Source organism: Nicotiana sylvestris, chromosome 4 (assembly GCF_000393655.2).
Source record: "Nicotiana sylvestris chromosome 4, ASM39365v2, whole genome shotgun sequence".
Classification (NCBI taxonomy): Eukaryota; Viridiplantae; Streptophyta; class Magnoliopsida; order Solanales; family Solanaceae; genus Nicotiana; species Nicotiana sylvestris.
In genome coordinates, this window is record NC_091060.1 from 58,595,326 (window position 1) to 58,609,834 (window position 14,509).

The 14,509-nt window shown below is 41.6% G+C and overlaps 1 protein-coding gene across 1 annotated transcript; it reads right to left on the reverse strand.

Moving 5' to 3' along the window:
* Window positions 1-12,167: 12,167 nt before the first annotated feature.
* Window positions 12,168-12,974, reverse strand: LOC138889584 (uncharacterized). The gene has a single exon (XM_070172916.1). It carries the CDS (start codon window positions 12,972-12,974, stop codon window positions 12,168-12,170), a length of 807 nt encoding a protein of 268 aa, XP_070029017.1.
* Window positions 12,975-14,509: the final 1,535 nt, after the last annotated feature.

The window sequence follows — 14,509 nt, forward strand, 5'->3', positions numbered from 1 at the left end:
CTAAGCATGTTTAACACATCACAAGCAAATCAGCACATAGCTTGACCCCTAGGCTATTTCCTTTCCTTTTGAACATGACTTTATACTAATCAACACCTAAGAAGTAATTAGTTACCCATTGTATGAACATAGCATTATATTATAACATCCACTTGAATTGCATAGTAGGAGAGATCTGATACAGCATACCCTAATTAAATAGGAATGAACACAAAGTCCAACTACTGACTCGATTAACAAGATTTCATCAAGCTTTTGTGACAGTTCGAAATTAGGTACAAAAATAAAGTTCAATTATCACAAACCAATACCTAACTATAAGATATTTGATATAAATGGCTTCCTACGAGATACAAACCAAGTACAGTTCCTAAAAGACTCTTACAAACAACCAGCAAGATAAAGTTCATTGAATAAACTCAGAATCATGTGATTCATGAGAAATGAAGCTAAACTAATGAATCAGAACATGCTGAAGACATGCTTTAAACTTCCAGGTTTCATTTCATACTTCAAACCAAAACTTCACATGAGGTAGAATTCAGAAAACATGTACCTGGGAATAAGGGGAAAGCAAAAAAAAAGTAAGGAATCAGTAGACAAGCAACAACTGAAGTCAATTCAGATCTCAGCAATGCAACAGTAACCCCAGTAGCACAGCTCAAAAACCAAACTTTTAAAGAACACGAACTCAAGCCATTATAACCAAGGTGCAAGACTTTGACATTTTCAAAAGCTTTAACTAACCAAACGAAATTAGAAGACTCAAAATTTGAGCAGTTTTCAAACAAATGGTGCAAGGAATTCAAAACTTTTCTCAAAGAATTTAGTGGTTTTAGCTTTTCAGTGTTTTTAATCCCTTAAATCTGCCTTGAGCCTGAAGAAAAGGTGCCTTTATAGGCAAGCTTTTAGGGCAGCGGAATAAATTCAGTTATTGCACTTTAAACCTTTTGATATTTCCATTTTTGCTCAAATGCCCTTAGATTAAAAAATCAGTTTTCAAAATAGTCCCAACACCCACCTTCTAGGAAGCTTCCCATTCAGTTATTAAAGATTCCCTCACCTAGAATTCTTAGACTACCCTTTGAACCCCTGCTTTTTACTTCAGGGACCCAAATGGGTCAAATTGACCCAACAGCTTAAACCAAAAATGAACGGGCTGCCTTTCTTTTTGCAAATGGGTCAGAAACGACCTAAAGCCCAAACAAGAAGCTAATCCAACTACATTCTATAACCAACAGAAAAACACAAACACTGAAATGATTTCAACAACTAAAATTTGAATCAACTGACTGATTAATGAACACAAATGGGCATAGAATAAACTAGGTTATTAAATCAAAATAAACATAATTAAACTAAACTAATGAGACTAAAATCAAAGGGGAAAATCAGAGGTTTAAACGAGCCACTAATAACACTAAGCAGACCAGGAATCGGAGAAATCTTTAAAGATGTGAAAAGGGAACAGGTGGAACAAACGAACACAAATCAATCTAGGCCCAGAAACTTGGTCGAGTTTCAATTAAAGTGAAGATTTAAACAAAAGAAAAGAAGAAGAAGAGTATAGGAATAATAGGTAAAACAAAAACGGACAGAAAGATGAAGAGAACTCACCTACTAAACTCGACACCAACACCGAACTTCCAATTTATCCCAAAATAATGTTGATAGCTTGTTCTTTGTCAAGAACCAGCGACCATCATTGTTTCGTGATTGATTGGCCTTGAATAACAAGAAAAACCGAGGAAATATCCCTTGCATGCACAGAATTCGCTTTTAGGTTTTCAAGGTTTCAATCTTCGATTCAAGATTCGGAGGGGATTAGGGTGATTCGAGGAAAAACAATGACGGAACTGGTATGAGGGTGTAAGGGTGGTTATGTGGTGTTATTCTGGTGGGGTTTGGAGGTGGCGCCGCCACCGAAGAAAATTGGGCGGTGCTAGGGTTCCGCTTCTTTGATCTGAAATTCGAAGAGTTTCAAAGGGATTTGAGTTGAATGGAACTGGAATTTGGGATAAGGAGGTGGAGGAGATTCAAGGGTGTAATTTTGGTGGCATTTGGCCGTCGGCCGCTGCCGTGGGCAATTTCCGGCGGGCGACGGACGGTGTTCTGGGCGGCGTTACTCTGAGGTCTCTAAGGTGATGAGAGATGATGAGAGGGGGGAAGGAATGTTCGGACATATATATGGTAGAAGATAGAGCAGTTCTGAGTCGTTGGATGATAGAAATCCAACGGCTGTGATCAACGGGCATAAAACGGGGTCATTTAGGATTTAACACGGGTGGACCGGGTAGGAGACATGGATCTGGGCCGGGATTTGGTGGGGTTTCAAGGTGTAATTGTTTGGGCTTGAGAAAGATTAAATAAAAAGGGCCCAAAAACCTGGTTTTCTTTATTTCCCTTCTTTTCTTTTCAAATTGGAATTTCTTTTCTTCTTCAAATTAAAAAAAACCTAAATTAATAATTAAACAAAAATATCCTACCAAAACTAATTACTCAAAATAATAACTACCACAACTAATTAAATATCAAATTAAAGGAAAAACTACCCAAAATTCAAAAAAAAAGTTATTTTTGTGATTTTTCCATTTTTGTAAAACATTAAATCACTAATTAACCTAAGAGATGTAAAATCAAATCCTAAATGCAAATGCAATATATTTTTGTATTTTATTTGTGAATTAAACAAAATTAAACATTCACACAAAATGCAAACAATCAGAAAAATTCTATAATAATTCCTAAAATAACAAGTAATTAAAAAGAAAAATCTGTTTTTGGAATTCTGTAGGAGTGATTCATGCGAGGCAAAAATCACGTGCTCACAGCTGCCCCTCTTTGCTCGAAGACACGAAGGGATTTCGGGCAAAGATAAAATGAGCAATTATGAGAGATTTTTCCCCGTTTGACACTCTATGAGAAGCATTTTTGAAAAGAGTCTGACCGAACTTTGCTTCAAAGGTTGCCTACATATCTTTGGCTATAAAGGAATCAGGTCAGTGTAGTTCTGGAAGCTTTAGTAGCTGGGACTACCAGGATGCTGTAATTTCACTGTTGTTGCTGCTGCTAATGCTTGCTGACCTCCTTATTTCACCAAAAGAAAAATCAACAGCTAAGCTAGCTAAGCCTATCAACTACGAGTTACAAGATTCCTATCTATAAATCTCTTGAAACTTGATCTTGAGTCTTAGCTGGTTTTTGCTGGTGACTCCGATCTGAATCTTGATGCTCGTTAGCTGTTGGTACTGGTTCTTTCTTCAGATTTGGATCAAGGTGGGACATGCGAAGCTTGTGACTTTAATCATATCTTGAGCAATCTGTATCATTCTCCACCTCAGCCTTTTGAATTCAATTCTTTTGTTCTTTTTCTTCTTTCCTTTATTCTGGATTGAGACTCATTCTTTCGGTCAGCTCGAATCCTGTGCCTCGAGGTAAGACCTTCTTAGACACCAAAACAAACAAACAAACAAAATTTTTTTGCCCCAGTTTTACTAGGAAAATTTCGTGAGTTATTTGTAACTAAAATTTAAACTATATATTTTTTTTTCTTTTTTCTTTTTTTTTTTGAAAGCGATAAAATAAGGATTGTGTGTCTTTAAGAGGAAAGATTAGGGAATGGAGCCCTATATCTAAAATTCTCAACTAGGGGATGGAGGCCCTATGTTGGCAAAGAAAGGAGACAAGGGACTGGAGGCCCTATGTCTAAAAATTCTCAACTCCGGGATTGGAGCCCTAATGTTGGCAAAAAGGCTACTAGGGAATGGAGGCCCTATGTCCGAAATCTCAACTCAGGAATTGGAGCCCTAATGTTGGCAAAAGGAGACTAGGGAATGGAGGCCCTATGTCTAAAAATCTCAACTTAGGGATTGGAGCCCTAATGTTGGCTGAAAAGGCGACTAGGGAATGGAGGCCTTACGTCTAAAATCTCAACTCAGGGATTAGAGCCCTAATGTTGGAAAAAGGCGACTAGGGAATGGAGGCCCTATGTCTAAAATCTCAACTCAGGGATTGGATCCCTAATGTTGGCAAAAGGAAACTAGGGAATGGAGGCCCTGTGTCTAAAATCTCAACTTAGGAATTGGAGCCCTAATGTTGGAAAAAGGCGACTAGGGAACGGAGGCCCTATGTCTAGAAATCTCAACTCAGGGAGAGCCCTAATGTTGGCAAAAGGCGACTAGGGAATGGAGGACCTATGTCTAGAAATCTCAACTCAGGGATTGGAGCCCTAATATTGGCAAAAGGCGACTAGAGAATGGAGGCCCTATGTCTAAAATCTCAACTTAGAGATTGGAGCCCTAATGTTGGCAAAAGGCGACTAGGGAATAGAGGCCCTATGTATAGAAATCTCAACTCAAGGATTGGAGCCCTAATGTTGGCAAAAAGGCGACTAGGGAATGGAGTCCCTATGTCAAAAAATCTCAACTTAGGGATTGGAGCCATAATGTTGGCAAAAGGCGACTAGGGAATGGAGGCCCTATGTCTAGAAATCTCAACTCATGGATTGGAACCCTAATGTTGGCAAAAAGGCAACTAGGAAATGGAGGTCCTATGTCTAAAAAATCTCAACTCAGGGATTGGAGACCTAATGTTTGTAAAAAAGGCGACTAGGGAATAGAGGCCCTATGTCTAAAAATCTCAACTCAGGGATTGGAGCCTTAATGTTGGTAAAAGCGCGAAAGATTGAGGTTGGGAGTCCCAAGCTAACATTTTTTTTAACATGCGGGAAAGAAACTTGGAGTGAACTTCCCTTATTTGGAGTGGTTGTTGCGGCAAGCTGTTTCTAGATCTTGCGCATCTTTTCCCTTTCGGTTGCACCTGCTTCTCGCACGGTTGCTTTGGGTTGCACCTGTTTCAACTTTTCAAACAAAGAACAATTGTTAGTTTGAAACGGTGGTTGGTTTTGTGGCCTACATCATTTTTAATCACTTGATCTTGGCTCAACTCTTTTGGTTGGAACCTATGCTGCTTTCTGGCTTTTCTGAAGGTTTGATATCTATCCTAAAACCGAGGAGCTTAACTTTTCAAAATTTCTCATGACGGTTTGTAGGCTTTGGCCCTTTCATTTTATTCTGCCTCTAGGGGCTTTGAATTGGGATTTCTTTTCATTTTCAATAAACTCTGATTTCAAAGCATCAGTTATCATGGCCAGTCAGGATCGACTTGATGCATCCACTGAGGCTGGGTAGTTTTATTTGGACTTGGCTTTTATTAAGAAGAACCCTGTAAAACCAATATTGCCACCTTTTCTTTGTATTATTTTCAGAACAGAGTTAGACCGAAAGGGATTCAAGGAAAAATAAACAAAGGACAAGAAAATGAATTTAAAGGAGAAGTGTCCCTTTCGGGGAGGAAGGACGGACTTATCTGGGGTGCATGTAGACATCAAATAGACATGACATGCTTCTTAGACTGGATACCCGATCCGTATAACTATCCCAACTTCTCACATACCCATTACGACCAGTATTTTTAAACCGAGAGACCTTTCCTAGACCGTTTCAGTACCGGTGGTGATGAGGGGTTCTCCTTTTCGATCAACGGCGCCCTTTGCGTATTTTCGCCAATCGACCTCTCTAATTTCTCTTCTCATCGTCGCCTGATAGTGCTCTTTACGAGTTTTCACTAACCAAGCTCTCTCATTTCCAATTTCTCTCCTCACTGTCGCCTTATGGTTCCCGTAGGTTTTTACCGATAAGACTCTCTCATTTTATTTCTGTCATTTTGATTGTATCAGATCCAAGCAACTGCGTTTTCTAATTCTGATGCCTTTGACGATTAGTCAGAAGGATTTGGACAAGGTTCGGGTAAAAGAGAATTGGATCGCATTACAACTTTGGAACCGTTCGGGCGGGATCATCGCCGAACCATTATATCATCTGCCCCTATTTCACTTTTTGGGGAAAATTGGATTTTTGTTTTGGTGTGACTGAACCCCAAAGAGAGGCTTCCTATGTATCCTTTTGGAATCAAGTCGAACATAGTTCAGGGAAACATTTTGTTTTTGTTGTTGTTGTTGTTGTTGTTTTCGAGTTCCAAAGAGGGTAATGTAAGAAAAGTAACCGGCTCAAAGGGTTAGCAAATGGATTGGAGTGTTTGGGGTAGCGAGAATGAAAGCCTTCGTCATCCCAATCGGATTGTGCTATTGCTGCAGAAGGACTAGACATAGTACCTTTTGACCGCATCTGTGTTCACAGCTGCTTCGGGGTCGTTTCCTTTGATATCTCCCAGATATAACGCTCCTCTTGGTAATATATTTCAGATAATGTATTGGACTTTCCATTTAGTAGCAAATTTTCCTTTTGTTTCCTAATGATGAAGAAGAATACGCCTTAAAACAAATTGTCCCACTTCAAAATTTCTGGGCCGTACTTTCTTGTCGTAGGCACGGGCCATTATTTGTTGGTACAACTACCCGTGGAAGACTGCGGCCATTCGCTTTTCATCAATCAGGGTTAACTGTTCCAGATGGGCTTTGACCCATTCACTGTCTTCAATTTCAGCTTCAACAATGAGATCCGGAGAGAAGGGATTTCAACTTCTGCGGGTATTACAACTTTGGTGCCATAAACCAAAAAGTACGGGGTTGCTCCGACCGATGTGCGCACAGTAGTGCGATACCCCAATAATGCAAATGGCAACTTTTCATGCCACTACTTGGAACTTTGAATCATCTTTCTCAAAATCTTTTTGATGTTCTTATTTGCTGCTTCAACGGCATCATTGGCTTTGGGACTATAAGGGGTAGAGTTTCGATGTGTTATCTTGAACTGTTCGCATTCTCCCTCATCAAATGACTATTCAAATTTGCAGCATTATCCGTAATGATAGTTGCAGGAATACCAAAACGGCAGATAAGGTTAGAGTGCACGAAGTCAACCATAACTTTCTTGGTGACAGATTTGAGAGTAATTGCTTCAACCCACTTCGTGAAATAGTCGATGGCGACCAATATGAATTTATGCCCATTTGAGGCTTTTGGCTCGATTGGCCCAATGACGTCCATGCCCCAGGCAACGAATGGCCAAGGCGCTGACATGGGATGCAGTTCAGTGGGCGGTGCAAGAATCAGATCCCCGTGCACCTGACACAGACGACACTTCCGAACAAAGCTAAAACAGTCTTTTTCCATGGTCATCCAATAATAGCCCACTCGGAAGATTTTCTTTGCCAAAACATACTCGTTCATGTGGGGTCCGCACACTCCTACGTGTACTTCATACATGATTCTTCCGGCCTCTTCGGCGTCAACACATCTTAACAAATTGAGATCCGGAGTCCTTTTGTACAAAACATCACCGCTCAAGAAGAAAACCACTTGCGTGTCGTCTAATGGTTCTCTTTTGGTCTCCGCTGGCTTGCTCAGGGTATTCTTTAGTTTTCAGAAATCACTTGATGTCATGATACCATGGCTGAATATTTGGTTCTGCCTCAACCGTATTGCAGTAACCGTGCCTTTCCCGGATTTGGATTTCCAAAGGATTAATTTAGGCATTGTTTGGGTATGGCAGCATCGAGGCCAAAGTAGCAAGTGCATCAGCTAATTCATTGTGACAGCGAGGGATGTACCTGAACTCTATTGACTTAAATCACTTGCCAAGATCTTCCACATGTTGCCTATAAGGAATAAGCTTGACATCTCGGGTTTCCCATTCTCCTTGAGCTTGTCGGATAATTAAATCCAAGTATCCCATGATTATCAATTCTTTGACATCTTTGTCGATTTCCATGTTTATACCCATAATGCAGGTTTCATACTCGGCGGTGTTGTTTGTGCAGAAAAACCGAAGCTAGATAATGCTGGCCGATGGGTGAGATCAAGATTTCCCCAATTCCAACGCCTTTTCCATTTACCACCCAATCAAAGAACATTTTCCAAGCATGGGTTTCTTTAGATATTGCCTCAACTGAATTTACCTCTTCATCTGGGAAGTAAGTGCTCAAAGGTTGGTATTCATCATCAACCAAGTTCTCAGCCAAATGATCTGCTAACGCCTGGGCTTTCATTGTCATGCGAGTGACGTAGACTATGTCATACTCCGTGAGCAAAATCTGCCACTTTGCTAATCTCCCAGTGGGCATTGGTTTCTGAAATATGTATTTTAAAGGATCCAAACTGGTTTTGAGGTAAGTGGTGTAAGCTTGCAAATAATGCCTCAGCTTCTGAGTGACCCATGTTAAAGCGCATCAAGTTCTTTCCAATAAAGTGTACTTGGATTCATAACTGGTAAACTTCTTGCTCAGATAGTAAATGGCCTGCTCTTTCTTTCCGGTCACATCATGTTTACCAAGGACATAACCGAAAGAATTTTCCAAGACTGTCAGATACAAGAACAGAGGCCTCCCTGGCTCATGTGGGACCAATACTGGTGGATTCGACAGATATTCTTTGATTTTTTCAAAAGCTTATTGGCACTCGTTTGTCCATTTGATTTCCGCATCTTTCTTCAGCAATTTGAATATGGGTTCACACATGGATGTCAACTGAGCAATGAATCGGTTGATGTAGTTCAATCTTCCCAACAAACTCATAACATCTTTATTAGTTCTTGGAGGAGGCAAATCTCGAATAGACTTTATCTTTATTGGGTCCAACTCGATGTCCCTCTAACTGACTACGAATCCCAAGAGTTTGCCGGATGGTACCCCAAATGCACATTTGGCTGGGTTTAGCTTCAAATCATATTTGCGCAACCACTCAAAGAATTTTCTCCAAGTCCGGAACGTGGTCGTCCTGGGTTTTGGATTTGATGATTACATCGTCCACATACACCTCTATCTCCTGATGCATCATATCATGAAAAATGGCAGTCATGGCCCTCATGTAGGTTGCCCCGGCATTCTTCAGACCAAATGGCATGACTCTATAACAGTATGTACCCCAAGGTATGGTAAAAACTATCTTTTCTGCATCTTCTTCATCCATCAACACCTGGTGATATCCTGCGTAACAATCCACGAAGGACTGTATCTCATGTTTGGCGCAGTTATCAACGAGGATGTGGATGTTCGGCAAAGGGAAGTTATCTTTGGGACCTGCCTTGTTTAAATCTCTATAATCCACACACACCCGAGATTTTCCGTCTTTCTTCGGTACTGGGACCACATTAGCTAACCATGTAGTGTATCGAACTACCTGGATTACCCCTGCTTTCAATTGTTTTGTGACCTCTTCTTTGATCTTATCACTGATATCAGTTTTAAAAATTCTTTGCTTTTGCTGGATAGGGGGGGCAATCGGGGTAAGTTGGCAACTTATGAATCACCAAACCATTACTTAGCCGTGTCATATCATCAAATGACCAAGCGAACACATCTTTGAACTCAAACAAAAGTTGGATTAATGCGTCCCGGATTTTCTCATCTGTGTGAATGCTTATCTTGGTTTCCCTGACTTCAGAACTACCCAAATTAATTGGCTCAGTATCATTTAAGTTCGGCTTAGGTTTATTCTCAAATTGTTCCAATTCTCGATTTATTTCCCTAAAAGCCTCCTCTTCATCGTATTTTGGCTCTTGGTTCATTATCTCACAGTTAGATAGCCCGTTTGAATCTGGGCATGAAGTCTGCAAGCATGTCATGTTATTTAAAGCCGCATTATTAGAACTGAAAGAAGAAATAAAAGAGAAAATAATGAAAATCAGAAGGAATAGAGGAAGATGCACGATGAAATATTGATTTCATTTCATTGAATTTGAAGATAACAAGGTTTACATTGGAAATTAAAAGAAAGGAAACTAAAGAAAACGTATGAGTTACACCCAGGAATAACTCGTGATGCAAAAAAAAGTGGCAGGACTGGTCTACCGGGACTCCCACCTGATTGGGAATGGCGTAGCCTTCCAATTCTACAGTTTGGCATTAGGTCCTATATACAGCACCTCAGCGGTGCTTGAGCATTCCCCTGGTTGAACCATGTGGGTTTCATACAATATCTTCCTCATGGCCCCACAGATTTCTTCGATTTCTTCGGCCTTAAAGGCCTTATCTTCCTCTTCCTCATTGTATTTCGGCTTGACAAATGTTCTATACAGATGAGGCACTGGCTGAGGCAAGACCCAACCATCATTATTTCTATCATCTGCCCATCTTACATCAGCTAAAGTAGGTTGGAAGCCTACCCCAAAGAACTTTTCACTAGTGGTCAGGGTGATAGGTTTAGCTATTCCTTGCAACGATTTCCCAAGCCCTTTCCTAGGTTTGTAGCCGTGCCTGATCATTTCTTTGGCCACCATGATTGATGCATTAGAAAGAAAAGGTTGAGGGAAAGGTTTTCCTTCTTCGCACTGATCAGCGACCATGATTTCAAAGGCCTGATAGACTATGTGCTCAATCCCCTCTCTTGCTTCAAGACACGGGACTGATGGGTCCCAATAAATTGATTGCTCATCTTCCCCGTGGACCACAATCTCTTGATCTTCGTGCTCTAATTTCACCATCTAATGAAGAGTAAAGGGTACAGCCCCCGCAGCATGGATCCACGGCCTCCCCAAAAGAAAGTTGTAGGATGTGTCCATGTCTAGAACCTGGAAAGTTATTTTAAAGTCTACTAGTCCGATGGTCAGAATCAGATCAATCTCTCCAATTATGTCCCTTTTGATACCATCGAAGGCACGTACACAGACATTGTAGGGTCAGATTCTTTCGGTACCGATTTCCATACGCTGCAGAGTTGAGAGTAGGCAAATGTCTACCCCGGAGCCTCCATCCAACATAACCCTTTTCACGTAGTACCCTTTGCATTTGACTGTCAGGTGCAAGGCTTTATTATGTGTGGCCCATTCTGGGGGCAAGTCATTTTTGCTGAAAGAGATCTGGTTGATTGCGAAAAATCTTTCGGCCATTCTCTCCAACTGCTCTACAGAAGTCTTAACAGGCGCACATACTTCGTTAAATGGTCTTGATCAATTCCTTTTGATGTTCGGTGGAGTTCATAAATAGAGATAACAAGGAGACTTGTGCGGGATATTTTCGAAGCTGGTCTATCACCTCATAATCCGCCATTTTCATCTTTTGAAAGAAGGCCTCCGCTTCTTCAGCACTCACGGGCTTCTTAGATGGGAAGCGCTTTCTAGTGGAATTGTTCACCTCTTCCAATTTGAAATACTTTTCAGCCAGGTTATTTTCTTGAACTTCTCCCAAGATTTCTTTGCCTTTGTAAGTCACCACTAATTTTGTAGTTCTAGGGCACAGTGGTAGGATCCGTCACGGGGTTTTGTGGTGCGCAGCAAATAACCACAGGCTCACTCAGCCTTGGTGGATTAATTGGCCCCCGCATTACATAAGATCACTTGGGCACATACATTTGGGTTGTCTTATTCAGCTCGAATCTCCTGGGAGGACTCAAATTCATCTGTTTTTCTTTGCGTCCTCTAGGGACAGAGAGAACAGCATCTTTGGGCGGCGTTGCCCCAGTTTCAACTTCAACTCTCTTCTCTGACTTTGGAGGGGTGTTTTTGTTCTTCTCCTCCCCTTTGTCTTGCTTCGGGGCAGCTTTTGGTTTCTTTTCTACATCAGTGATGGCAATGATGGCCTTCAATGCTAGGTTAAATTCTTTGTCCTCACAAATCATTCCGATTACCGGCCCGTTATTGTGGGCCGGTAGTGGGTTGTTAGTCACATTGGGAATATTTTCATCCCTTAGCACTATCTTCCTTTGTTCTATCAGGTTTTCCACGGCTCTCTTTAGAGTCCAGCAATCATTTGTGTTGTGCCCTTCTGCCCCTAAGTGATAGGCACATCAGGTCCTGGCTCTATAAGTGGGTGATGTTGGGTTTTGCCTATTTTGAGGAACAGGCTGTAGAAGACCCATTTGAACAAGCTTTGGTAACAGGCTGGAGTAGGGTTCGCTAATTGGTGTAAAATTTGGCCTCTTGGGTGGTTCACGAGGGTGGAAATTATTTTGTGGAGGCCGGGGGTTGTAGTGGTTTTGGTAAGGAGGCTGGTTTCTAGAAAATAGAGCTTGGTTTCGGTTGGCTTGTTGTTATGGCCGGACATAAGGTTGAGCATTCATGACCGTATATGGCTGAGGAGCATAGGCTACATCTTGGTGGGGGTAATAGTGTTGCGGGGTCCTTTCTGACAAAAGGGATCTGGGAGTACGGTGTTTTCTTGCACCCAACGCTGCCATGGATGTTTTTTCCTTTTTCTTGCCCTTCTCTACTCCTTCAGACCCACCCTGAATGGCTTGGGAGGTAGCTATGATGACGGATTAGCTCAGGATTCGCCCTGTTTTCAACCATTTTGCCAATTTTGATGGCTTTGGCGAACAGCTTACCTATTGCGGACATCATGTTTTGAAAATAATCAGCCTCTTGGGCTTGGAGGAAGACTTTGACCATTTCAATCTCGTCCATTGGAGGTTTTACCCTGGAAGCTTTCTCATGCCATTTGACAGCGTACTCTCGGAAGCTTTCCGAGGACTTCTTCTTTAGATTTGTCAATGAGTTCCTATCAGGGGCAATATCAATGTTGTGCTGAAACTGCTTGACTAAGTCCCAAGCAAGGTCATCCCAGATATGCCAATGTGATATATCTTGATCCATATACCATTCAGACGCGATACCGACCAAACTCTCTCCAAAGTAGGCCATGAGGAGCTCCTCTTTTCCGCCCGCTCCCCGCAACTGGTTGCAATATCTTTTGAGGTGGGCAATGGGATCTCCGTGCCCATCATATTTCTCAAATTTCAGGGTTTTAAATCCCAATGGTAGATGCACATGAGGGAACATACATAAGTCGGCATAGGATACACTTTTTTGTCCACTCAAACCCTGTATGTTTTTTAGACTCTTCTCCATGCTTCTCATCTTTCTCGCAATCTCCTTTTGCTCAGGGGTTTTGGTGGCTTTCTCTTGCCCTGCGGTGAACTCATACCGGGGTGGTTGGGAGTAAGTATAGGTAGGAAATTGTGTAGGTTCCAGTAGGAAAGATGGTGTTTGGAAGGTGAAGGATGATGGGTCAAAGCTGGGCATGGGCAGTGTAGGCTGTGTCGTAGCCGAGCAAGGCAAAGCAGTGAAGATATTCGAAGCTGCACCTGAAGCTAACACCTAGGGGCGAGCCTTAGAAGGTGTTCCCACAAAGTTGGCGGAAATAGTAGGGTATCCTAGTAAGGTATTTGGATAGTTTATGGGGATGTTGGAGGTCCCACTTGCACTGGGAAAAAGCTTGGAAAATCCAGGGATTGCACTTGGTGGTTCTCTTCCGTTTGCCTAGGCGTCCCACATTTCCATTATGCGGAGACGCAGTAACCTATTTTCCTCGTCAGCTACCGATTCTGAAGTTGAAATGCCCGAGATCGGACTCTCATCCGTAATAGGAACTGTTGGCAGATTCATTTCTGAAGACATTTCAATGCTTCCCTTCGACCTCATGAAGTATGGATGTGAAGCCAGACTACCACAAAACCAACCACCTTTCTATAAAACCTGAGCTTAACAGTAGACAACAAACCGGTCAGTTTGAAGCAAATAACACATAGGTAATCGTACGTTGGGGTGTGATGCACCTATACAGTCAAATGTGTTTCTACGTGTTTCGCAACGGTTGCATATTTCATCCCAGCTTTACTTATTTTCCCCGATTTTCTCTTTTTTCCACTTCCCAATCTTCCACTTTACGTTGGGGTTTGATTTTTCTTCGGCTCTCTTTTCTTACTTTTTGGGTTTTCTTCTGGGTCTTTCTTTTCACATCTCTCTCTTATTGGGGTTATTTACAAAACCATGACCGGATCCGATGAGGATTGCCTACGTATAACGACGCCGCGTGAATCAGATCATTATGTAATTTAAGAAAATAAATGCAAAAAATAAAGAAAAACAATTTTTTTTGGGAATTTTCGATTTTCATTAGTAAAAACTTTTAAACTTTCTATTACAAAAGACTTCAAACTACTCATTTTCTTGGAAAAACTACGAACGAACTCAAAATAAACCAAAATATAGACTCGATAATTGAAAAATCAGGAATACATTAAGGCTTCGACTTTTGGGGCCCGTGGGACATCATTCGGTCTCGCCACGGGCCTTTATGCGAGATCCCCTTGAAGCCGCTCCAAATCACTCATTATCTGGCGGACAAATGTCATTACTGCAACGAAGAAAGTGGTTTGAGTCATGTCCTCACATGCTTGGCATTTCATGACAACTCTAACCCTTTCTCTGATTCTACCCTTTTTCCTGAAGTAGACACCCGACCTGCTGATTCCTGGCTTCTAATACGTGAGTGTCGTGATGGTTTTGATTTTGCAATTGTTGCATTTCTTCCTCCATCTGAGCCATCAAAGCATAACAATGTTCCCTATCAGCTTTAAAGTCCTTGGCCTGCTTGGCCGCCTCATTCTCAAGGGTAGTTAACTTTCTTTTCAGATTGGTGATTGTCCCTTCATATTTTCTTTTCCTTTGATGCACAAATTGTGCCTGCCCTTCTGCGTTCTTTGCCAATTGGGACCGGACATTTGCTAGACTGGCTTCAGACTTTTTTAGGTCATCTTGACACTCAAGTGCTTTCT